This window comes from Saccopteryx bilineata, chromosome 2 (assembly GCF_036850765.1).
Source record: "Saccopteryx bilineata isolate mSacBil1 chromosome 2, mSacBil1_pri_phased_curated, whole genome shotgun sequence".
Taxonomy (NCBI): Eukaryota; Metazoa; Chordata; class Mammalia; order Chiroptera; family Emballonuridae; genus Saccopteryx; species Saccopteryx bilineata.
Window position 1 is genome coordinate 172771028 of NC_089491.1, and position 26530 is coordinate 172797557.

Below are 26530 nucleotides of genomic sequence, written 5' to 3' on the forward strand. Positions count from 1 at the left end.
CTTGGAGAAAATTGCTGATTCTAGAACTGGGGCAGGGAAAATACAAGATGAGTCTGAAGCATCTTGTTTATCAGAAAGCAAGATAGTGCTCAAAAAACAAAAACAAAAGGATGTAGACATATCAAAGGGGCACAGTGCTCGCAATGAATGAAGTTGAGAAAATTTGACCAACAAAAATAATGTAGTATTGGGGCCCTGGCCAGTTGGCTCAGTGGTAGAGCATCAGCCTGGTGTGTGGAAGTCCTGGGTTCAATTCCTGGCCAGGGCACAAAAGAGAAGCGCCCATCTGCTTCTCCACCCCTCCCCCTCTCACTTCTCTCTCTCTCTCTCTCTTCCTCTCCTGCTCTCCTCCTGCAGCCATAGCTCAATTAGAGCAAGTTGGCCCCAGGCGCTGAGGATGGCTCCATGGCCTCCACCTCAGGTGCTAAAAAGATGGCTCTGGTTGCAACAGAGCAAGGGCCCAGATGGGCAGTGCATTGCCTCCTAGCGGGCTTGCCAAGTAAATCCTAGTCGGGTGCATGCAGGAGTTTGTCTCTACCTCCCCTCCTCTCAATAAAATTAAAATAATAATATAGTATTGGATTATAACAAACTATAAAATAAACTTACTCAATACTTAATTTAACCCAAGTATAAAAAACTGAGTGCAGCCCGTGGTGGTGCATTGGCTGGAGCATCAACCTGGAATGCTGAGGTTGCTGGTTTGAAACCCCAGGCTTGCACAGTCAAGGAACATATGAGAAGAAATCATGAACTAAAGAGAAGCAACTGTGAGTTGATGCCGCTCTGTCTCCCTTCATCACTTTCTAAAATCAATAAAAATTTTAAAAACTGCATAAAATATAGGAGGTAGGCTTAATTTGTATACCAAGAATTGGAAAAGAGCCTGACCAGGTGGTGGTGCAGTGGATAGAGCATCAGACTGGGATGCAGAGGACCCAGGTTCAAGGCCCCGACGTCGCCAGCTTGAGCGCGGGCTCATCTGGTTTGAGCAAAAAGCTCACCAGCTTGGACCCAAGGTCGCTGGCTTGAGCAAGGGGATACTTGGTCTGCTGTAGCCCCACGGTCAAGGCACATATGAGAAGGCAACCAATGAGCAACTAAGGTGCCACAATGAAAAACTGATGATTGATGCTTCTCATCTCTCTCCGTTCCTGTCTGTCCCTATCTATCCCTCTCTCTGACTCTGTTTCTATAAAAAAATTAAATTAAATTTTAAAAAAAGGGCCCTGGCCAGTTTGCTCAGTGGTAGAGCGTCGGCCTGGCATGTGGGAGTCCCGGGTTCGATTCCCAGCCAGGGCACACAGGAGAATCGCCCATCTGCTTCTCCACTCCTCCCCCTCTCCTTCCTCTCTGTCTCTCTCTTCCCCTCCCACAGCCAAGGTTCCATTGGAGCAAAAGATGGCCCGGGCGCTGAGGATGGCTCTGTGGCTTCTGCCTCAGGCGCTAGAATGGCTCTGGTTGCAGCAGAGCGACACCCTGGATGGGCAGAGCATCGCCCCTGGTGGGCATGCTGGGTGGATCCCGGTCGGGCGCATGCAGGAGTCTGTCTGACTGCCTCCCCGTTTCCAGCTTCAGAAAAATACAAAAAAATAAAAATAAAAGAATTGGAAAAGAGAAACTGAATAAACTTGGCAAACATTACCTTAACCAAGTGATGAAAATTGCCGTCAATTATGTCATCAGTAATGTCACATGGCTAGCACATACCTCTTGCTGTGATGAGAATGGTATTTCACTTGAGGGTATTTCCCCAAAAAAACCCATAAGCTCAGTCCAATAAGAAAAACATCAGAAGGCCCTGGCCGGTTGGCTCAGTGGTAGAGCGTCGGGCTGGCGTGCAGAAGTCCCGGGTTCGATTCCCGGCCAGGGCACACAGGAGAGACACCCATCTGCTTCTCCACCCCTCCCCCTCTCCTTCCTCTCTGTCTCTCTCTTCCCCTCCCACAGCGAGGCTCCATTGGAGCAAAGATGGCCCGGGCACTGGGGATGGCTCCTTGGCCTCTGCCCCAGGTGCTAGAGTGGCTCTGGTTGCAACAGAGTGACGCCCCAGAGGGGCAGAGCATCGCCCCCTGGTGGGCAGATCATCGCCCCCTGGTGGGCGTGCTGGGTGGATCCCGGTGGGGCGCATGCGGGAGTCTGTCTGACTGTCTCTCCCGTTTCCAGCTTCAGAAAAATACAAAAAAAAACCCCAAAACAAACAAAAAAACATCAGAGCCTGACTCATGGTGGCACAGTGGTTAGAGTGTCAACCTGGGATATTGAGGCCCCAGGTTTGAAACCCTGAGGTCACCAGTTTGAGTGTGGGGTCATAGACATGATTCCATGGTCACTGGCTTGAGCAAGGGGCTGCTGGCTTGGCTTGGGCACTAGGAAGCAATCAATGAACAACTGAAGTGCTGCAACTGAGTTGATGCTTCTTATCTCTTTCCCTCTAATAAAAGGCCCTGGCCACCTGACCAGGTGGTGGCGCAGTGGATAGAGCGTCGGACTGGGATGCGGAGGACCCAGGTTCAAGACCCCGAGGTTAACAGCTTGAGAACAGGCTCATCTGGTTTGAGCAAAGCTCACCAGCTTGGAACTAGTCACTGGCTTGAGCAAGGGGTTACTCGGTCTGCTGTAGGCCCATGGTCAAGGCATATGTGAGAAAGCAATCAATGAATGAAGGTGTCGCAACAAAAAACTGATGATGTTTCTCATCTCTCTCTGTTCCTATCTATCCCTGTGTCTCGTTAAAAAAAAAAAAAAAAAAAAAGGCCCTGGCTGATTCCTCAGTGGATAGAGCATTGGCCCAGTGTATGGATATCCCAGGTTCAATTCCCAGTCAGGGCACAAAGGAAAAGCAACCATCTCCTCTCCCTCTTCCTCTCCCATAGATAACTCAAAATGTTTCAATTGTATCTGGGTGCTGAGGATAGCTCAGTTGGTCCAAGTATGTCTCAGGTGCTAGAAATAGTTGTTTTCAAGCATCAGCTCCAGATGGGGTTGCAGGTGGATCCTGGTTAGGGCGCAAGCAGGAGTCTGCCTCACTATCTCCCCTTCTCTCATTTAAATAAATAAACAAAAACAAAACAACCCCAAAACAAAAAACCATCAAATTCAGATTTAGGGACAGGAAACCTGGGTAATACTCCCATACTGCCCTGGTTATGAAAACAAAAACTGTCACTAGAGGAGACTGGGGAGACATATCAACTAAATGCAATGTGGTATCCTGGAATGGATTCTGGAACAGGAAGATGACATCACTGGGGAAACACATAGAGCTTAGGGTCTAGCTAATGTGTCAGTTTCTTAGTTTTGACAATGCACCATGATGTTAACAGGGAAAACTGGGGAAGGAATATATGGGAACTTTGTTCTATCTCTGCAACTTTCATTTAAATTTAAAAATATTCCAAAATAAGAAGCTGACCTGGTAGCTCAGTTGCTTAGTGTGTTCTGATACACCACGGTAAAAGGTTCAATACCCAGTCAGAGCACATAGAAGAATCAACCAAGTAAGTGGAACAGTAGATTGATGTTTCTCTCTCTCCCTTCCGCTTTGAAAAAAACAAACAAAAAAAACCTTATTTAACAAAAAGTTGCTGCTGCCCTTGGACCTACACATTTCTTTTCAGCAAGACAGACACAGGGAGAGAGATGAGAAGCATCAACTCAAGAGTCGTGACATTTTAGTTGTTCATTAAATGCCTTGACCAGGGGGCTCCAGATGAACCAGTGACACCTTACTCAAGCCCTGGGCTCAAGCCAGAACCCTACGCTCAAGCTGGCAACCTCAGGGTTTCAAACCTGCACCTCAGCATTCCAGGTAGACGCTCTATCCACTGCACCAACACCTGATCAGGCTGGGTCTCTACATTTCAATAAAGGCATGGCACACTGAGCCGGTCATGACACCATTTACCTGGTACAGTGGTACCTTGAGATACGAACAGACCAACATAAGAATTTTTAAAGATACGACTGTGACTCGGTCTGTATTTTTGAGATCCTAGTGAAATTCCGAGATACGAGTTGTGATTCGTTCGGGGAGCTGCTGCTAATTGGTGAATCGGCGCATGGGTCCAGTATCGGCAGTTTGATATATGAGTTGACCAACTTACGAGCTCGGTTACAGAACGAATTAAATTCATATCTCAAGGTACCACTGTAGTTAAGTGTAGTTCAATTGTGCTGATTAACATGTATAGGACAGTGGAGCTGGAAATCTTTGTTGGGTTCAGTATATGAAGTTATAGCCATAATCTCCCATTCCCACCCTCTCAACACACGAGACATGCCTTTTTATTAAAAAAAAAAACTTTAATTGGTTTACAAACGAGCTACATACAGACTACATTGAAACTAACCTTTGTACAAAAAGGCAACAACAAAAAAGCCCCCAAATACCCAGAAACAAAAGGTAGGAGACATAAGAAAGAAAGATACAAAAGATCAGGGAGAAACTGAAAGACAAGAGATTAGCATCACACATACAGAATCAGGGAGAAAAAGGACCAAGAAAGATGAGAGCATTTCAAAGTATTTCCCCACACAGCCCTGGTGATAATCAGATTGGAACCAACAACAAACACATGAGATTAAGAGGTTTAAAAAGGCAACAGTGGTATAAAGACTGGTTATCGCCCATGTTAAGAGAGAGAAAAAAACTTGTTTTAGGCACCCCAGACTGAAGCAACACCCCTCCCCTAAAGATGACAGACTTGGGAAGAGGAAGCAGGTCCTGGGACAGCTGCCATCAGTGTGTAGGAGAATCCTCAGGTCAGTATCAGCATATTTTCCCCAAAGTCTTTGAGCCCTAAATTCCAGATGAGGGCTATGGGATGCCACTGGGAGAAAGGGGTGATCAGAAATATGAAGACCTGCCCTTGTCCACATTTTTCAAGAGCAGTTTCTGGGAAAGTGAAGGGCTGAGCAGGCGAATCCCATTCCCTTGTGGAGAAGGCACAGTGTCATTCCTGAAGGTGAGTCAGAGAGAAACATGCACCCCCTGAGAGGTATCAACAGTTGTCACTACTTGCAGCCCCAGTTTAACCCTATTTGTTACGTTTTGGTTTTTTTCCTGATACTGAAGGAAGCTGAGAGACCAACTCCATACTCCCTTAGCAGATAGAAAGCTGGAGCTGTTTGATGAGGAAAGGGAAAATATGACAAAATATGAGTTTCTCTCCAGTGAATTTTGTGGAGGAAATCTTTTTTATTTTAGGAAGTGCAGAAGACGAAAGGGAGGAATAAATCCAGAGTTGCCCCTTTTTTCCTTTTTCCAGCCTTCAAATCAAAGGCAAGCGAGCCAATCTGGGAGAGGGAGTAGGAGTTTAAACTTAAGGCTGCTTAATGTCCTCCTGGCTGGTGTCTGGCGAAGGCAGACAAAGAAAACAGGTCAACCTCAAAGCTGTCTGCTCATCCTCCTTGAAGAGATCTGTACCTCAGGAGGAGAGCCAAGACAGGCACCACAGAGAGCACAGGCTCCCAACAAAAGTAAAGCAACCTGCCCATATTTTATCAGCAGTTTTCAAAAACTGTTTTCCAGGGTTGGAGAAGTGCCATGTCCTCCTCCCTTTCCCCAAAGCTACTGCTGCCATCTTTCATCCCTGCATATAAATTATTAGCTCTAAGGGAGACAAACTCTGAGATTTCACATTTCTCCCTCCCAACCCCAAGTGGCTACCAGCTTAATAGGAGGAAGGAGAACTATGCAAAGGGAACCTCATTTGAGGCAGCTAGACTATCTTCATTTCCTTGGTACCTGAATCTCCAAAACTCATTTGATCTAATCACAAGGTCCAAAAGGCATCAGGGTACTTACAACTGAAGGAAAACTTGAAGCAAGTAGCACCAGGGCTCCCCCAAAGCATAACTGGGGCTTGATTAATACCCCCAGAAGAATCCCTCAAAAAGTATATAAATTTATTGCATTCTAGCAAAGATCTGCAGCTTCCAGTATTCACACAATGTGAAGATATTAATACAAAATATATTCTGAAAGTCGAACATCTGCAGTTCATAGTGCTTTCTCAGATTTGTTAAAAAAATACAATGCTTAGTTTCCTATATAAGATATACAAAAGCAAAAAATATATATATGTATGTAGTAGAAATAAATCAATCAGCCATAGTAATTTATAGCTTTTGTCTCTAATCCTCCCCCAATCATAATCTTTACCCCACACTGCAGTCTATACTTTCTGGGATCAAGGGTTCTATTTATTCTGAACCAAGCTGGGAAATATCTTTTAAATTTCATTCTACATAGCACCCACAAATATGGTGCCAGCTGGGAGGTCCCTGAAGGAAGATGGTGTGACTTGTTACTTCTTTTGGTAGGAAGTGAGACAATGATAAGCAGGTGACAGTGAATGGGACAGGGAATGAGTGCTTTGATAATACCCTTCCTCTGGGCATGCCTTGCCCTGTAAGGTTTGATCATTTAAAAAAAATTAAAAAAGGAACTCATGTAAAAGATTTTAGAATCAATATGCCTGTCGGTTATATTAATTTCTGCTGGCCAGAAGTTCAGGGAAAGGAATTTTTAGCAATAAGCTCCTGACTCAAGGAATGTAGGCTCCTAACTTCCTGTGGAAAAGACTGGTGGCTCACTGCTGCTTCAGTTGTGGGGCCAAACAAGATACTGGATCTGGAGCTTCCTTGGTGAGAAAAAAATAAGGCAAGTGGAAAGAACTGGATATAAATTCACTCATAGTAATGCTAATGAAAGGGCTACCCCTTCATTAAACCAATATTCCATCCCAGATAGAAACATCATCAAAATAATGTTCTAAAAGCATGTAGTCTCAGCTTCAGTAAGCTAGTTTACATCTAATAACTTCATCCTGGGGAAGATTCTATTCCTTGAAATGTTCTAGCAAAAATAGCACAAACTCCAATGAGTTATTCTGTCCCTCTCCTCCATAAGATGCCCATGTATATGATTATAGACATAAAATAACAAGTTCTGAGGCCTGCCTTTCAGGGAGTCAAGGGTATGACACGTGGCTGGGCATGGATGACTTTTACTTCAGTATTAACAAAACTCGATTTGGGGAAAACTCCTTGCAATGGTTCCTGTTAAAAAACAGTATTAAGTCCGCAGAGAAAGGACCAAATGGAGTGAGCTATTATTTAGAATATTAACAGTTACTGTATTTCAGGTTAAACAATACAAACTTAGCCAAACCCTAACTTGGATAGATTTTATATAAAATATATAGTAGAATCATGACATCATCTATTTGTAGTAAAGATAAAAAAAATTATGAAAGGAACTAGGATTCTACTATAGATGGTTTCACTTTCAAACACAGAAATAGCTTCTTCTTTTAAAAGTGCAGTAGAATATCCCCCATTCATAATTGTAATTGAGTTAGCATAAGCAAAGAAATGACCTCAGGAACACACCCAGGTTTTAAAATACATTTCTAGGTAATGGGCCCAAAAGTCATTTTGATCTGAATTTGATTTTCCAACAATATTAAATATAATTTCTCATCTGTGTGTAGATATATACAGGCACAAACACACATCACACAGTCATACTCAAACACTTCTCTATCAGATCAGGGTAATTTTTATTGCAGGTCTCTTTTAGTAATGGCTAACAGAAAACCTATCCCCAACCTAACAGATTACACACATACACGCAGCCATTTCCACACTTCCTCACAGTGAAAAGCCCTCTGACAAGATACCAGAAGGTCAAGAGGGACAATGTCTTAATGGCTGGGCCTTGAGGACAACTCTGGTTGCATTTAAATCTCAGTGCCAAATGCACTAAGAGTTCCCTGCCGCTATAATTTTTGGATCAGTCTCTTCGGGAATCAGGCTATGAAGAAAGCAGGATGGTTTCTCTCTATCTCTCCTATAAACCACAGTGGTAAGACAAGATTTCTTTTTGTTCTGAGCTATCATTCCCATGATCATGTGCTTCCTTTTCCCTTAGGAACCACCCAAGGAAGAGTTAAGGGAAAAGATCAAAGAACCATGCCTTGCCACTAGTACATGCTCTGGAGTTCTGCAGAATGGAAACCCAGAGCAGATTCACTACCTGATGCTCCTTAACAACATAATGGGTAAGAAACTACTGGGGATATTCAAAAGAGGAAGTGTACTTCTTTTCAGAGTGTGAACTCAGAAGTTTATGTGAAACCAAAGCTTAGTGACCTTGGAAGACAGCTATACAAAAGTCCAAATACTCCATTAACTCCTGCACTATATACTACTGAGTCACTTCTGCTTCTGAGCACATCATTTTCCAATTAAAAGCCCCCACATTATTTGACCATTTTTTGGTAGTTTATACAAACTGATCCCAGATTATAACCTTCAAAGGATCTCTTGTACAATTACACAGAAAGACTTGATTCCTGATGCTTAGAGTAGACTGATGAAGAGAGGTGCCTTTGCCTCTCCAGCACGAAGAGGGTGCCTGCGTCAGTATTTTTAACACTCTCTCCACAGTTACTTCAAACACCCCCCTAGTCTTCAGGGTTTCTCCATTCTGCTGCTGGGACTAAGGACTTTAAAAGAGTCACAGAGGTGCCTTATCCAGGAATCATTACCAAGAACATTAAATGATCAGGTGAGAGAAAGGGAGACAGAAAAGATTAAGTCAGGAAAGGAGTACTAGAAGCTGATCCCAAATAAAAAGACAAACTTAAGGAAAAACATTATGTATGTATATATAAACTAAAAGCAGAGCATATGGATGCTTAATCTAGTGGGAAGCCAAGACAACATCTAGAGAAGCTTGATGTGTTGCAACAAGGCTCAGCCATAAGGAAATAAGGCAATATAAAAAAACTGACCAAGATATTTTGGTCACAGAATGGTCTCCTTCCTCTCAGCCAACCCCTGCAAATGCTTCTCTATATATCTTTTGTGTATGTATACACACACACACACACACACACACACACACACATATATATAATATAGAATCTGTTTTTTGTTAAAAAGTATTTCAATGATCATATATATTTATCAAGGCATGATAGCTTTAGGAAAGGGGGGATCCATCAAGAGGGAGCCGAGAAGGGAAACAGGACAGGGAGGCTGGGGTAAGAAATGTAAGAAGAAACTGGGGTCAGAAAAATGCTCATCAAAGGGTGGCACCAACAAATTTTCACTAATGTTTCCCACCTAAAGGATACTGATGATATAGGTGAATGCCAGGACCCCATCTCCTCTTGTGTTCCTCCCCCAATTCTTCCCACCACCACGCATTTTAATGCCTCATGGCTCTCTCTCCCCCATGTCGCTTGGACCCATGCTACCTAGCATCCCAGGATTAATGGGCATGACCCATATGTCTCTGGCCCTGGGTGCCTGATCTCAGAAGCCATTGCCACTGATATTAATGGACTGCAGATCTGCCACCTGCATGACGTTGATGCCACTGTTGGCAAGACGAGCAATACCCTCTGGACAGATGGCCTCCATGGCTACCATATTGGTGGTAATAAGGGCTGAAGAGGTGGCAGCGCCACTGCCTTCTGAACCTGCCCCACTGTCCAGGGGCAAAGTGCCCACACTCAGGGATACACCTGTGCCCCCCTTCTTATTCTGGTGGGTCTTAATATGCTTTGACAGGTGGTCACTCCTCATGAAGCGCTTGGGACACTCAGGGCAGGCAAATTTCTTCTCACCTAAATAAAAAGAAAAAGAAGATAAGAAACTAACATCTTAGGAAGTAGAGGGTACCTTGTCCAATTACTGCTTTCAAACTTTATCAGGCAGATAATCATCAGGTCAGTTTTTAGAAGGCGATAAAAGCAAGAAAAACCTGGTGAGTATCTTTTGCTCTTTGGAGGACAAAAAAAATAGATGTGTGGGGAGTAGCGGTTTCTAAACATACACCTTCACACCATAAACCCAAGAAAAAGAAGAGTCTGTGGCCCTGTGTTCCCAGCTTAAGTCCCATGTTTCACTGTTCCAGGACAAACTTAACTGCCCATTCCTGAACAAAACATCCTGTGGGGAGGGGACACACTGACTGGATTAAGACAATCACGGTCCATTTCTGGAGCTGGGGGTAGGGACAATCCCACTCAAATCACATAACTAAGAATAGAGACAGAGAGATTATGTTTTGTTTTTTAATTGTTTTAGAGAGAGGAAGGGAGAGAGAGAGAGAGAGACAGGAGCATTGATCTGTTCCTAATGCCCTAACTTGGGATCGCAAAGGCAACCTCTGGTGCCTCAGGGAGAGGTTCTAACCAACTAAGCTATCAGGCCAGGGCCAGAGAGACTTGTTTTCAAAGGAAATCTAGCATTCTGTTACCAGGGAGTAGGGGAATAAATAGGAAGGGAGGAGTGTGGGAGGGAGAAAAGGAGAGAAGAAGGATGGCTAGTTGGTTGGTACTCAGAAAGGAAGGAATACAGCAGAAAAGTCTGGCAGGACTGAAACTAACAAGAGTAATGAAATCCTCCAAAACTCAAAACCTAGCTCCTTTCTTCTTAAAGGTTTTCCAGATTAACTCCAATTCCATTTGCAGTCCATACATTTAGTTTCAAATGTAAATTGCTCAGAATGTTTAGATATTTCATGTACATTTTATACCTTTCCACTGTGGTGTATTACTATTTCTCTCTTCCCCAGGATCCTACTCACCTGTATGTGTGCGTTTGTGCCTCTGTAGCTCATCCGAACGTGTAAAGCGTTTCCCACAGTATGACCAGGTACACATGAATGGCCTCTCGCCTGTGTGCCAGCGCAAGTGTGCCCGTAGGTGTGAGGTCTTGCCATATACTTTGCCACAGCCTTGAATGTGACAAATGTGCTGTTTCTTTTTGCCAGGATCCCCAGAGCCCCTGAAAGTAAGAACACAACTATTCATCATTCATTCTAGTTTTTCCATTCACTTCAGTGGGGGGTGGGGGGTGGTAGAGGTAAGAGAAGCACCAACTCATTGTTTGACTAAGTTATTACATTTAGATGTACCCTGACCAGGGTCAAACCCATGACCTCTGCACATCAGTTCGACGCTTTATCCACTGAACCAGGGCCTCATCATTCATTCTGTGAATCAAAATTAAACCACAAAGTGTCAACAGCAATTGCCCAACCTATTCAAAACTTTTTATTGTTTCATTGATTTTATTTTAGAGAGAGAGAAACATTGATTTGTTGTTCCACTTATTTATGCATTCATTGGTTGATTTTTTTTTTTTTTTTTGTATTTTTCTGAAGCCGGAAATGGGGAGGCAGTCAGACAGACTCCAGCATGCGCCCGACCAGGATCCACCCGGCACACCCACCAGGGGGCGATGCTCTGCCCATCTGGGGCGTCGCTCTGTCACAACCAGAGCCATTCTAGCACCTGAGGCAGAGGCCACAGAGCCATCCTCAGTGCCCGGGTCAACTTTGCTCCAATGGAGCCTTGGCTGCGGGAGGGGAAGAGAGAGAGAGAGAGAGAGAGGGGAAGGAGAGGGGGAGGGGTGAAGAAGCAGATGGGCGCTTCTCCTGTATGCCCTGGCTGGGAATCGAACCTGGGACTCCTGCACGCCAGGCCGACGCTCTACCACTGAGCCAACCGGCCAGGGCTTTTTTTCCTTTTTTTGACAGAGAGAGAGTCAGAGAGAGGGACTGACAGGGACGAACAGACAGACAGTAAGGGAGAGAGATGAGAAGCATCAATTCTTTGCTGCGGCACCTTAGTTTTTCACTGATTGCTTTCTCATATATGCCTTGACCAGAGGGTTCCAGCTGAGCCAGTGACCCCTTGCTCAAGCCAGCGGCCTTGGGCTCAAGCCAGTGACAATGGATGGGGTCAGGTCTATGATCCCATGCTCAAGCTGGGACCCCACACTCAGGTCAGTGACCTTGGGTTTTCTAACCTGGGTCCTCAGGATACCAGGTTGATGCTGTATCCATTGTGTTATCACCAGGTCAGGCTGATTCTGGTTCTTTTTTTTTTTTTTATTATTAAGTGAGAGGCAGGGAGGCAGAGAGAAAAACTCTCGCATGTACACCAGCCAGAACCCACCTGGCAAACCCCCAATCGGGCAATGCTCTGCCCATCTGGGGTTGTTGCTCTGTTGCTCAGCAACTGAGCTATTTTAGTGTCTGAGGTGAAGCCAAGGGAGCCATCCTCAGTTTACCGGGCCAACATGCTCAAATCAATCAAGTCATTGCTGACGGAGGGGAAAAGAGTATGAAGAGGGGGAGGGATGGAGAAGCAGATGGTTGCTTCTCCTATGTGCCCTGACCAGAAATTGAACCTGGGACATACACATGCCGAGCTGATGCTTTACAACTTAGCCAACTGGTCAAGGCCCGAGTCTGGTCCCTAATACCCAAAATTTAAGTTGTAGGTTTCCTATCTACCACACATTTGCTGTTTTCTGCTTTCTTCTTCCTCTATCAATTTTGATGTTTCAAGAAATAATCATTCTCATGGTGATTTGTGAAGTGTATAAGTAAGGTGACCAATCGTCCTCCTTTAGAGAGGACAGTCTTTCTTTTGTAAGTTCTGCCCTCCCTCGAAAAGTGCCCTCCTACATATCCTCCTTTTTGATACTGGAAGACTAATCTGTAAATGTCTATATTCGATCAATGCAGAGTTGATCCACTGCATGTGATGTGACATATTTGTATCTAAATGAGTACCTTTTTCTTACAATTATTGTTAAAAATTAATAGGCATGTAACCATAATTACAATATAAAACATTACAATGTTTTTATTATGCATTTATATATATATATATATATATATATTTTTTTTTTTTTTTTCCCCATTTTTCTGAAGCTGGAAACAGGGAGAGACAGTCAGACAGACTCCTGCATGCGCCTGACCGGGATCTACCCGGCACGCCCACCAGGGGCGACGCTCTGCCCACCAGGGGGCGATGCTCTGCCCATCCTGGGCGTCACCATGTTGCGACCAGAGCCACTCTAGCGCCTGAGGCAGAGGCCACAGAGCCATCCCCAGCGCCCGGGCTATCTTTGCTCCAATGGAGCCTTGGCTGCGGGAGGGGAAGAGAGAGACAGAGAGGAAAGCGCGGCGGAGGGGTGGAGAAGCAAATGGGCGCTTCTCCTGTGTGCCCTGGCCGGGAATCGAACCCGGGTCCTCCGCACGCTAGGCTGACGCTCTACCGCTGAGCCAACCGGCCAGGGCTATGCATTTATATTGTGCATTATTGTTGCAATGCATAAAATGTTTTTTTTATTTACGATATTGTTTTCTTGAATTCATTTTTGTCCTTTTCATTGTAAAAAAGTTGGTCACCTTAGTATAGGGCATTTTCTTGTATTTTTCAAAAAGTTTAAGTCTCACCTGACTGGGTGGTGGCGCAGTGAATAGAGCGTTGGATTGGGATGCGGAAGACTCAGGTTCGAGATCCCAAGGTCGCCAGCTTGAGTGCGGGCTCATCTGGTTTGAGCAAAAGCTCACCAGCTTGGACCTAGGGTCGCTGGCTCCAGCAATGGGTTACTCAGTTGGCTTAAAGCCCATGGTCAAGGCACATATGAGAAAGCAATCAATGAACTAAGGTGTCACAACGAAACACTGATGATTGATGCTTCTCATCTCTCTCTATTCTTGTCTGTCCCTATCTATCCCTCTCTCTGACTCTCTCTCTCTGTGTAAAAAAAAAAAAAAAGTTTAAGTCTCAATACAAGCACTTTTTATAAGAACTACTATGAATATAGTGGTATTTTTGGCTGAGAACTTGTTTATGAGCAAAGGGTCTCTCCATTTAAGCACCTGGTTAAGAACTTTAAGGAAAATATTTTATACTTATAGAAATTTTTTTCCTAAAAGAGCCAAATGGTACAGATTAAAAGCTGAAAAGCTGGAGAAGTTATCAGTGACTTCACTAGAAGACTGAATAAAAGAGGGGAATAAAAATCCTAAGTAGTTCAAGATATGTAAACAAACATTCCCTATGTAGAGCAGAACCTAAACTCCTTTCAGGAATCAGCTCTGAAACGTTTTTGCCAAACCAATTTGCTCCATGTGTGATCCATTAGTGGGCACTGTGAAGATTTCCAAAGAAAGCATTTCTTGCCCTGGCCTGTTGGCTCAGCGGTAGAGCGTCGGCCTAGCGTGCGGAGGACCAAAGCTCCATTGGAGCAAAGATGGCCCGGGCGCTGGGGATGGCTCTGTGGCCTCTGCCTCAGGCGCCAGAGTGGCTCTGGTCGCAATATGGCGATGCCAGGATGGGCAGAGCTTCGCCCCCTGGTGGGCGTGCCGGGTGGATCCCGGTCGGGCGCATGCGGGAGTCTGTCTGACTGTCTCTCCCCGTTTCCAGCTTCAGAAAAATGAAAAAAAAAAAAAAAAAAAAAAGAAAGCATTTCTTGGGTTTTTTTTTTTTGTTGTTTTTTGAGTGAGTCAGAGAGAGGGATAGATAGGGACAGACAGACGGGAATGAAGAGAGATGAGAAGCATCAATCATCAGTTTTTCATTGCGACACCTTAGTTGTTCATTGATTGCTTTCTCATATGTGCCTTGACCGCGGGCCTTCAGCAGACCGAGTAACCCCTTGCTGGAGCCAGTGACCTTGGGTTCAAGCTGGTGGGTTTTTTGCTCAAACTAGATGAGCCCGCGCTCAAGCTGGCAACCTCGGGGTCTCGAACTTGGGTCCTCCGCATCCCAGTCTGATGCTCTATTCACTGTGCCACAGCCTGGTCAGGCCATTTCTTGGGTTTTAATAGCACATATTAACAGAAGGAAAAAAAACAACACTGAGGTGGAAATCAGAGGAGTTCCTTCAAAAACTAGAATTTAAAAAAAATTAAAAACAAACAAAAAACCTAGAATTTACTTTAAACTTTGTCAGAAGGAAACACTATTGTAATTCAGTGCTTTTATTTTATTTTATTATTCTAAGTGAGAGGAGGGGAGGTAGTGAGACAGATTCCCACATGCACCCTAAAAGGGATCTACCCAGAAAACCCAGTTTGGGACCAATGCTCGAACCAATCAGGTCAGGGGCTGCAAGAGAGAAAGAGAAGGTGGACAGGGAGGGGAAGAGAAGTAGATGGTTGCTTCCCATGTGTGCCTAACTGGAGATCAATCCTGAGACGTCCACATACTGGGCAGATGCTTTATCCACTGAGCCAACAGGCCAGGGTGTTACTCAATGCTTTTTTTTTTTTTTTTTTGAGAGAGAGAGACAGACAGAGAGGAAAGGTGAGAAATGAGAAGCATCAGTTCTTCGTTGTGGCACCTTAGTTGTTCATTGATTGCTTTCTCATATGTGCCTTCATGGGGGGGAGGGGCTCCAGCTGAGCCAGTGACCCGTTGCTCAAGCAGAGACTTTGGACTTCAAGCCAGCAACCTTTGGGGTCCAAGCCAGTGACGATGGGGTCTTGTCTATAATCCTACGCTTAAGCCAGCGACCCCACAGCTAAAGCTGATGAGCTCAGACACTCAAGGCAGATGAGCCCACACTCAAGCTGGCAACCTCAGGATTTCAAACCCGAGTCCTTGGCATCCCAGGCCAACACTCTATCCACTGCGCCACTGCCTGGTCAGGCAACTCAGTGCTTTTAACTCAGGTTTTTTCTGCAATATAGGGTTAACCTACAAATAACTAAAATTATTTTTTGTTTGGTGCTTTTCTTATTTTTGTGCTTATTTTTATTGGCAAAAAGACTAACAGGTTTCTTTTCCTCCAAAAGCATTTAAGCAACTATGTAACTTTCTATTCTCTCAAAAGCAGTGACTTGAAGAAAAAAAAAATAGAACTTGGAACTTTCCATAGATAATATGGACTAGCAGGTACTACTATTGAGAAAATCAGCGAACTTTATTGTGCATTAGTGTAGGTATTTTTTCTTCTTTGCAAGGTTGTTTTACAAGTAACCTTGTTAAAACCATCTCAAAACAGACATACGGTAACAATCATTAGAGGAGCTGGATTCATCTAATTTTGTTATCTCTAGGAGAAAGCAGGCACCTAAGGGCCAACATCTTAGAGTCCAGGAAAGGATCACAGCTGGAACCAAGAGCCTATAATATAACCTAATCAAATATACTGAGCTACCTCTAATCCCTTTGCAACACTGCCAAGCCTGAAAATAAATAAACAAACAAACCCTATTCTTACCTCCAAATCCATTAATTTTTCTTCTTTATAGTACTCTTAAGATACTGGCTCAGTCAACTTACCTTCCTTCACTGTCTTTACAGTAGGGGCATGTGCATGCTTCCCGCCGGGTCCTACGACCAGCTTGGGGTTGGGGATCTGGACTGTTTTCTCCTTCCTCTCCTCCTGCTGTGTCATCATGTATTCCATCACCACCAGCCCCATGGAGGCCAAGCTGACCTCCATGATCACCTAAAATTAAGAGATTACAGTAAAAGTGGGAAATAAGAAAGGTCATTACACCTGTAGGCATCTCAGTGACATTTACAGCACCATTTCTTCAAATCTTTGAAGTCACATTCACTGATTACCACCCATACTTGAAATCTCAAGAATCATTGCTGAAAACACAAAGTCAATTAAGTTTATGAAAACATGGTCAATCTCACTCAATTCTTATTTATTTATTTATTTTTTCTGAAGCTGGAAATGGGGAGAGACAGTCAGACAGACTCCCGCATGCGCCCGACTGGGATCCACCCAGCATGCCCATCAGGGGTGACGCTCTGTCCACCAGGGGGCGATGCTCTGCCCCTCCGGGGCCTCGCTCTGCCAAGACCAGAGCCACTCTAGCGCCTGGGGCAGAGGCCAAGGAGCCATCCCCAGCGCCCGGGCCATCTTTGCTCCAATGGAGCCTTGGCTGCGGGAGGGGAAGAGAGAGAGAGGAAGGAGGGGGGGTTGGAGAAGCAAATGGGTGCTTCTCCTGTGTGCCCTGGCCGGGAATCGAACCCGGGTCCCCTGCACGCCAGGCCGACGCTCTACCGCTGAGCGAACCGGCCAGGGCCTCACTCAATTTTTAAAAGGCAATTGTTGATATTGGACTTTTTGTAATTATTCAAATATCAGGTTACAAAAAATTAAAACTCCAATAATGCACAGCATCAGCAAGAATATAGGGAGCGGCCCTGGCCGGTTGGCTCAGCGGTAGAGCGTCGGCCTGGCATGCGGGAGTCCCAGGTTCGATTCCCAGCCAGGGCACACAGGAGAAGCACCCATCTGCTTCTCCACCCCCTCCCCCTCTCCTTCCTCTCTGTCTCTCTTCCCCTCCCGCAGCCAGGGCGCCATTGGAGCAAGGTTTGCCCGGGCGCTGGGGATGGCTCTGTGGCCTCTGCCTTAGGCGCTGGAATGGCTCTAGTTGCGGCAGAGCGACGCCCCAGATGGGCGGCGAGTAGCCCCCTGGTGAGCATGCCGGGTGGATCCGGGTCGGGCGTATGCGGGAGTCTGTCTGACTGCATCCCCGTTTCCAACTTCAGAAAAGTAAAAAAAAAAAAAAAGAATATAGGGAGCCCGACCAGGCAGTAGATGGAGCGTCAGACTGGGATACAGAGGACTCAGGTTTGAAACCTCGAGGTTGCCAACTTGAGCGCGGGCTCATCTGGTTTGAGCAAGGCTCACCAGCTTTAGCCCAGGGTCGCTGGCTTGAGCAAGGGGTCACTCGGTCTGCTGTAGCCCCCCAGTCAAGGCACATATGAGAAAGCAGTCAATGAATAACCAAGATGCTGCGACCAGGCAGTGGCGCAGTGGAAAAACCAAGATGCCGCAATAAAAATTTGGTGCTTCTCATCTCTCTCCCTTACCATCTGTCTGTCCCTATCTGTCCATCTCTCTGTCTCTGTCACACACACACAAAAGAATACAGGGAAATAGGCTTTTTTTTTTTAATTCAGTGAGAGAAAGGAAGGCAGACACAAAGTTTCCCATACACACCAACCAGGATCCACCTGGTAATCCCACTAGGGGGCGATGCCCTGCCCATGTAGGGTGTTGTTCCATTGCTCAGCAACTGAGCTCTTCTTAGTACCTGAGGTGGAGGCAATGTAGACATCCTCAACTCCTGGGGAGTACTCGTTCCATTGAGCTATGGCTGCAGGAGGGGGAGAGAGATAGAAAGGAGAGGGGGAAGGGTGGAGAAGCAGATGGGCTCTTCTCCTGTGTGCCCTGACCGGGAATCGAACCGGGGACTTCTACACACCAGGCCGACGCTCTCCTATGGAGCCAACAGGCCAAGGCTTCATCATCTATATATTGTACTGTGTGTTCACCACCCTAAATCAAGTCTACTTCCATCACCATTTATCCCCTCCTTTACCCTCTTCTACTTCACCTTACCCTCTTTCCCTCTGATAATCACCACACTGTTGCTATGAGTTTTTTCTTTTGCTTAATCCCTTCACCTTTTACACCCAGCCCTCCCAACCTCTATCCTCTGACAGATGTCAGTCTGTTCTCCATACTTGAGTCTGTTTCTATTTTGTTTATTTTCTTCATTAGATCTACCTGTAAGTGAAATCAAATGGTACTTGTCTTTTTCTGACTGGTTTATTTCACTTAGCATAATACTCTCCAGGCCTACCCATACTGTCACAAAAAGTATGATTTCCTCTCTTTTACAACTGACAGATTAAAAAATTTATTTATTTATTTATTTTAGTGAGAGAGAGAGAGACACACACACACATACAGATAGACAGACAAGAACATCGAGTTGTTCCTGTATGTACCCTGACTAGAGATAGAACCAGCAACCTCTGCACTTTTAGACAATACTCTAAACAACAGAGGTTTCTGGCCAGGGCCAACTGATTATTTAAATTCTGAAATATATTTTTTAAGATTACAACTCTTTGAGATTAATCAGTTCATGAAGCAACAGCTTTTTCCATACACACTCACACTTAATTACTACTATTCATAGTTTCTCCAGTTTCAATCTTAACATCTCCTTTGTAGTATTAACAAGATGCAGATTTAATATAGATTTTCTAATTCACGGTATGGCCCTAGACAAGCCATTTTAGATTTCTGCCTTCACCACATTTAACAGGGATAATAACACCTTTTTAAACCTAATTTAAAGGCAAGTAAGCATAGGATTTACATGAAAACTTTATGCTAAAGTTGTTAAGCAAACATAAGGTAAAATATGTAACATTTTATCATACTATTTTCTAATATTTGATTATAATTTAACCAAAATAAATACATACATACTTTTGACCTATAAAATTCAGTAGTTATACAATGTGAATTAAAAGTAGGAAAGCTGATCATAATAGTAAATATATTCATCTATGCTCTCATTTAATGACATAAAGAATTAATGGCCCTGGCCGGTTGGCTCAGTGGTAGAGCGTCGGCCTGGCGTGCAGGAGTCCCAGGTTCGATTCCCGGCCAGGGCACACAGGAGAAGCGCCCATCTGCTTCTCCACCTCTCCCCCTCTCCTTCCTCTCTGTCTCTCTCTTCCCCTCCCACAGCCCAGGGTCCATTGGAGCAAGGCTGGCCGGGGTGCTGAGGATGGTTCCATGGCCTCTGCCTTAGGCACTAGAATGGCTCTGGTCGCAACAGAGCAACGCCCCAGATGGGCAGAGCATCGCCACCTGGTGGGTGTGCCGGGTGGATCCCTGTCGGGCGCATGCGGGAGTCTGACTGCCTCCCCGTTTCCAACTTCAGAAAAATACAAAAAAAGAAAAAAAAGAAAAAAGAAAAAAAAGAAGAAAAAAAAAGGTTTTAATGAGCTGAGCCTGACCAGGAAGTGGCACAGTAAATAAGAGTATTGGCCTGGTATGCGGAGGACCCAGGTTCAAAACCCCAAGGTCACCGGCTGGAGCACGGACTCATCTGGCTTGAGGGCAGGCTCGCCACTTTGAGTGCGGGGTTGACAGCTTGAGCATGTGATCATAGACATGACCCCATGATTGTTGGCTTGAGCTCAAAGGTCACAGGCCTGAAGCCCAAGGTCGCTGGCTTGAGCAGGGGGTCACTTGGTAGGTTGGAGCCCCCCAGTCAGGGCACATATGAGAAGACAATCAATAAACAACTAAGGTGCTGCAATGAAGAATTGATGCTTCTCATCTTTCTCCATCCTTGTCTGTCTGTCCCTATCTCTGTCTCTCTCTCTCTCTCTCACACACACACACACACACACACACACACAAATCAATCAAAAAAGAAAAAGAGAGAGAAGAAAGGAAGAAGAGAAAAAAAAGAAAAGGAAAGGAAAAGAAAAGAAAAAATAAAAGGGAGAAGAGTGATTGTGCCTGACTAGTGATGGTGCAGTAGATAAAACACTGACCCAAAACACTGGGGTCACTGGTTCAAAGACCTGAGATCTCTGGCTTGAGCGGGGGAATCATCCACACAATCCCAAAGCCTTCCAGCTTAAGCCCAAACGTCACTGGTTTGAAAAGCCCAAGGTCACTGGCTTGAACTAAGTAAGGGACAGTGGCTCGGCCCTGGTCAAGGCACATAGGAGAAGCAATCAATGCCAATTATGATGTTTCTCACCCTCTCTGTGCCTTCCTGTCTCTCTCTCTCTCTCTCTAAAAAAAAAAAAAAAAATTGTAAAAATAGGTAAAATTTTGTGAAAATATTCACCGACTTTTCCTTTGGTTAATGTTTCACCATTGCAATTTTAAAAAGTGGACAAAGTGGACTGTTATTTTATGCTCTGCGCCTGTGCAAGACACACTCAAGTGTCCCCATGCCACCACCCAGGCCCAGCTCCCAGGAGGAAACTGGCTCCCATGCAGGTCTGGTGAGGAGCAGCCACCTCAGGGTCACACTGCTGAGGACCATTGAGGAGGTGTGCTGAAGTTAGGCGCCACCCACAGCAACCACAGCTAGTGGTCTGGTAACTACCTGATGAAACGCAGGCATGAACCATTAATGGGTTGGTTACACTTGACATTTTCAAAAACTGCTCTACACCAGTAGACAAATGTAAATGTTTTAAAGAAACAGATTAACATTCTTCTCAGGTTTTCAAAACAACTACTATCAGTAAGTATTCACCTCCAAAAGCACCTTGTAAATAAATTAATGACTCTATTTTAAGATTTATATAAAAGGAAGCCCTGGCTGAGTAGTATAGTTTGTTAGTGTCATCTCTATATGATGCCAAGGATGTGAGTTCTATCCCCAGTCAGGACATACAAGATGCAATCAATGAACATACAACTACATGAAACAAGAAATTGATGTGTCTTTCTCTCTCCCTTCCTCTCTCTAAAATCAATTAAAAAATAAAAAATAAAGATTTCTATAAATGGAGTACTAAATTAGCCTGCTTTGTGTTATTTATTTTATGAAGGAAACTAATGGGGCAGATCAGACTTACCATCAAAAATCAAGGTTCCTGATTGTACTTCTGTACTTAATCTCTACTCTATTCAGCTCATAAACATAATTTTGAGTTACTATGCTTAATAACAAGTTCTTCTGCACTTTCCTGCTCACTCTACCACATCTAAACTTCAGCCTACAACATTAAATTTAATTTGAATGTTCTGAGACATTCATGATATTGGCAGAGCTAAAACTAGGAATTACTAGAGTACAAAGTTAAGAGCAGGTTTAGAAGTAAAACATATGTGAGTTCCTATACCATCATTTGATTAGCTTCTAATAGTGACCAAGTAACTTCTCTAGGTAGAGTTTCTCCATCAGTAAAACTGGGATGAAATATTAAGAATCTCATAAAGTTATTGTGAAAAACAAATGAAATAATACATGTAAAGGAGCTTTGAGTAATATCTGTCACATAAATATTCAACACCTTATAGTTATATTATTAGGAAAATATCTTGTGGGAAAATCACAGTGAGAAATCATGGACTAAGATATACAACAGTGCCTGACCAGGCAGTGGCGCAGAGGGTAAAGTGTCGGACTGGGATGCAGAGGACCCAGGTTCAAGACCCTGAGGTTGCCAGCTTGAGCCCAAGGTCACTGGCTTGAGCAAGGGGTCACTCGGTCTGCTGAAGGCCTGGGGTCAAGGCATATATGAGAAAGCAATCAATGAACAACTAAGGTGTTGCAATGCGCAACGAAAAACTAATGATTGATGCTTCTCATCTCTCCATTCCTGTCTGTCTGTCCCTGTCTATCCCTCTCCCTGACTCACTCTGTTTCTGTAAAAAAAAAAAAGAAAAAAAAAAGATATACAACAGTTATTTTGTTTAAACAACCTGCCTTAAAAACTATGTTACTGCCTGACCAGGCGGTGGCACAGTGGATAGAGCCTCGGACTGGGATGCAGAGGACCCAGGTTCGAGACCCCAAGGTCGCCAGCTTGAGCGCGGGCTCATCTGGTTTGAGCAAAAACCCATCAGCTTGAACCCAAGGTCGCTGGCTTGACCAAGGGGTCACTCGGTCTGCTGAAGGCCCGCGGTCAAGGCACATATGAGAAAGCAATCAATGAACAACTAAGGTGTTGCAACGTGCAATGAAAAACTAAAGATTGATGTTTCTCATCTCTCTCCGTTCCTGTCTGTCTGTCCCTGTCTATCCCTCTCTCTGACTCACTCTCTGTCTCTGTAAAAAATAATTAAAAAAAAAAACCAAAAAACTATGTTACTGATTGGAAAATCTCCCTAGTGGGGATGAAGAATTTATTCTTTGAAATTAACCCAAATAGTTCAGCAGGCAAGGTTAGTTAGGATGCTAGTTAGTACCACCAATGGTTACCTACTAAAAATTACCTTCAGAAGAGAAATTTATGTAACTGGAGATCCAGCAACCTACAATAGGTCTTTAGAATCAAGGTAAGACAAAACCATGGTTATACCTGAAACTAACAGAAATAATATTGACTGTAAACTCTCAAAAAAAAGACAAACCAATGGTGCAGATAAACAAATCATCTTCATGGATCTATTTTCCAAACTAACCTAATTCCATTATAATTAGAGAAGCATCTCATTAATCCCCAAAGTTTTCCCTCTTTGCCAAAAAGGCAAACCTTTGTCCATTTAATCGAAACATAAGACTGTTGATGTAGAATGGCATAATTCAATAAAGAGAGAAACAAAGAAATACTTAGAGACTGACCAGGTGGTGGTGCAGTGGATGGAGCGTCGGACTGGGAAGTGGAGTACCCAGATTCAAAACCCCGAGGTCACCAGCTTGAGTGCAGGGTCGCTGGCTTGAAGCCCAAGGTCGCTGGCTTGAAGCCCAAGGTCGCTGGCTTGAGCAAGGGGTCACTCGCTCTGCTGTAGACCCCAGTCAAGGCACATATGAGAAAACAATCAGTGAATAACTAAGGTGGGCAACAAAGAATTGATGCTTCTAATCTCTCTCCCTTCCTGTCTGTCTGTCCCTGTTTCTGTCAAAAAATTAAAAAAAAAAAAAGCTTCTGTCTTAAAAAAGCAAGGAGGAACTTAAGGAAATTATTTTCAGCATTTTTTTTTTGTTATCTGAAGTGAGAAGCAGGGAGGCAGACAGACAAACTCCTGCATGTGCCGGACTGGGATCTACCCGGCATGCCCACTAGGAGGAGATGCTCTGTTCATCTGGGGCATTGCTCTTTGCAACCGAAGCCATTCCAGCACTTGAGGCAGAGGCCATGGAGCCATCCTCAGCACCCAGGGCCAACTCGCTCCAATTGAGCCATGGCTGTGGGAGGGGAAGAGAGAGAGAGAGAGAGAGAGAGAGAGAGAGAGAAATGAGAGGAAGGGGTAGAGAAGAGGATGGGCACTTCTCCTATGTGTCCTGGCCAGGAATTGAACTTGGGACCTTCCACATGCCAGGCCGATGCTCTACTGCTGAGCCAACCATCCAGGACCAATTTCAGCATTTCCCTCCCTCCCTCCCTCCCTTCCTCCCTCCCTCCCTTCCTCCCTCCCTCCCTTCCTTCCTTCCATCCTTCCTTCCTTCCTTCCTTCTTATTTTGCAACAGAGACTAAGAGTCAAATAGGGACAAGACAGGAAAGCAGAGAGATAAGAAGTATTAATTCTTCCTTGCAGCTCCTTAGTTGTTCATTGATTGCTTTCTCATACGTGCCTTGACCAGGGGGCTCCAACAAACCGAGTGACCTCTTGCTTGAGCCAGTGACCTTGGGCTCAGGCTGGTGAGCCTTGCTCAAACCAGATAAGCTTGCGCTCAAGCTGGCAACCTCGGGGTCTCGAACCTGGGTCCTCCGCGTCCCAGTTTGATGCTCTATCCACTGCGCCACCACCTAGTCATGCAGCAAATTTTTAAAACAACAAATTTATTATTTATTTAAGATTTTATCTATTGGCCCTGGCCAGTGGTTTTTCTCTTCCCTTCCCATTGTGATGGCTCAATTGGAGCAAGTTGGCCCTAGGCGCTGGGGATGGCTCCATGGTCTCTGCCTCAGGCACTAAGAACAGCTTGGTTGCTGAACAATGCAGCAACAGCCCAGATGGGCAGAGCATCGCCCCATATTGGGCTTGTCGGATGGATCCTGGTCCAGGGTCATGTGGGAGTCTGTTTCTGCCTCCCCTCCTCCCACTAAATAAAAAATAAATAAAAATAAAAGATTTCATTTATTGATTTTAGAGAGAAAGTAGGGGGTGAGCAAAAAGTATTAACTCATAGTAGCTTCTTGTATGTGCCTTGACCAGGCAAGCCCAGGGTTTCAAACCAGCGACCTCAGCATTCCAGGTCAATGCTTTATCTACTGTGCCACTACAGGTCAGACACAAATTTCTTTATTTAAAAAAAAAACCCACAGGCAAGTTCCTAAAAATATTATCATGCCGGCCCTGGCCGGTTGGCTCAGTGGTAGAGCATCGGCCTGGCGTGCAGGAGTCCCGGGTTTGATTCCCGGCCAGGGCACACAGGAGAAGCGCCCATCTGCTTCTCCACACCTCCCCCTCTCTCCTTCCTCTCTCTCTTCCCCTCCCGCAGCCGAGGCTCCATTGGAGCAAAGATGGCCCGGGCGCTGGGGATGGCTCTGTGGCCTCTGCCTCAGGCGCTAGAATGGCTCTGGATGCAACAGAGCGACACCCCAGAGGGGCAGAACATTGTCCCCTGGTGGGCATGCTGGGTGTATCCCGGTCGGGCGCATGCGGGAGTCTGTCTGACTGCCTCCCCGTTTCCAGCTTCCAAAAAATAAAAAAATAAAAAATAATAAATGACCAGATTCCCTCTGTTACATCCGTCTAAGACTCACTTTCTTTTTTTTAATTTTTATTTTATTTTATTTTTTTACAGAGACAGAGAGAGTCAAGAGTGAGGAATAGACAGGGACAGACAGGAACGGAGAGAGATGAGAAGCATCAATCATTAGTTTTCTGTTGCGCATTGTGACACCTTAGTTGTTCATTGATTGCTTTCTCATATGTGCCTTGACCGGGGGCCTTCAGCAGACCGAGTAACCTCTTGCTTGAGCCAGTGACCTTGGGTCCAAGCTGGTGAATTTTTTTTTTTGCTCAAACCAGATGAGCCCACGCTCAAGCTGGCGACCTCGGAGTCTCGAACCTGGGTCTTCCGCATCCCAGTCTGAAGCTCTATCCACTGCACCACCGCCTGGTCAGGCATAAGACTCACTTTTTTTTTTTTTTTTCATTTTTCTGAAGCTGGAAACAGGGAGAGACAGTCAGACAGACTCCCGCATGCGCCCGACCGGGATCCACCCGGCACACCCACCAGGGGCGACGCTCTGCCCACCAGGGGGCGATGCTCTGCCCATCCTGGGCGTCGCCATATTGCGATCAGAGCCACTCTAGCGCCTGGGGCAGAGGCCAAGGAGCCACCCCCAGCGCCCGGGCCATCTTTGCTCCAATGGAGCCTTGGCTGCGGGAGGGGAAGAGAGAGACAGAGAGGAAAGCGCGGCGGAGGGGTGGAGAAGCAAATGGGCGCTTCTCCTGTGTGCCCTGGCCGGAATCGAACCCGGGTCCGCCGCACGCTAGGCCGACGCTCTACCGCTGAGCCAACCGGCCAGGACTAAGACTCACTTTTGACGCCTGTCTCAGTCACGCGATACATTTATCCATCCCACCCTAAAGGCCGGTCCGTGGCCCAAAAAGGTTGGGGACCACTGGTGTAGATGGACAGACCTAGGTTTGAACCCTGGTTTCGGCCCTGGCCGGTTGGCTCAGCAGTAGAGTGTCGGCCTGGCGTGCAGGGGACCCGGGTTCGATTCCCGGCCAGGGCACATAGGAGAAGCGCCCATTTGCTTCTCCACCCTCCTCCCCTCCTTCCTCTCTGTCTCTCTCTTCCCCTCCCGCAGCCAAGGCTCCATTGGAGCAAAGATGGCCTGGGCGCTGGGGATGGCTCCTTGGCCTCTGCCCCAGGCACTAGAGTGGCTCTGGTCGCGGCAGAGCGAAGCCCCAGAGGGGCAGAGCATCGCCCCCTGGTGGGCAGAGCATCGCCCCCTGGTGGGCGTCCCTGGTCGGGCGCATGCGGGAGTCTGCCTGACTGTCTCTCCCCGTTTCCAGCTTAAAAAAAAAAAAAGATGAACCCTGGTTTTACCACTTACTAGCTAGGTAACTTCCCTGAGCCTTACTTTCCTCATCAGCAAAAGAGAGTAATTATATTGGACTAAGTAATAAATTAATAAAGTGTACCTAACATTTTTCTTGGGACACAGAAGATACTCAATAAGTCACTGTATATTAGGAAAAGAAAAGGAGAGCTAAATATACTTAAAATGCTTTTCCTCCCATCTATATATACGCCCACAGTATTTCATT

At 45.3% G+C, this 26530-nt stretch overlaps 1 protein-coding gene across 3 annotated transcripts in view; it reads right to left on the reverse strand.

Moving 5' to 3' along the window:
- Positions 1–4793: 4793 nt before the first annotated feature.
- Positions 4794–26530, reverse strand: part of SP1 (Sp1 transcription factor) — a 46942-nt gene continuing 25205 nt past the window's right edge. For all 3 annotated transcript variants that reach the window (XM_066258593.1, XM_066258595.1, XM_066258594.1), the window contains exons 4-6: positions 16116–16284; positions 10610–10809; positions 4794–9644 (exon numbers count right to left, since the gene is read on the reverse strand). In XM_066258593.1, coding sequence (XP_066114690.1) covers positions 9331–9644; positions 10610–10809; positions 16116–16284 — 683 coding nt within the window. In that variant the 3' untranslated portion in view covers positions 4794–9330. The remainder of the gene's footprint in view (positions 9645–10609; positions 10810–16115; positions 16285–26530) is intronic.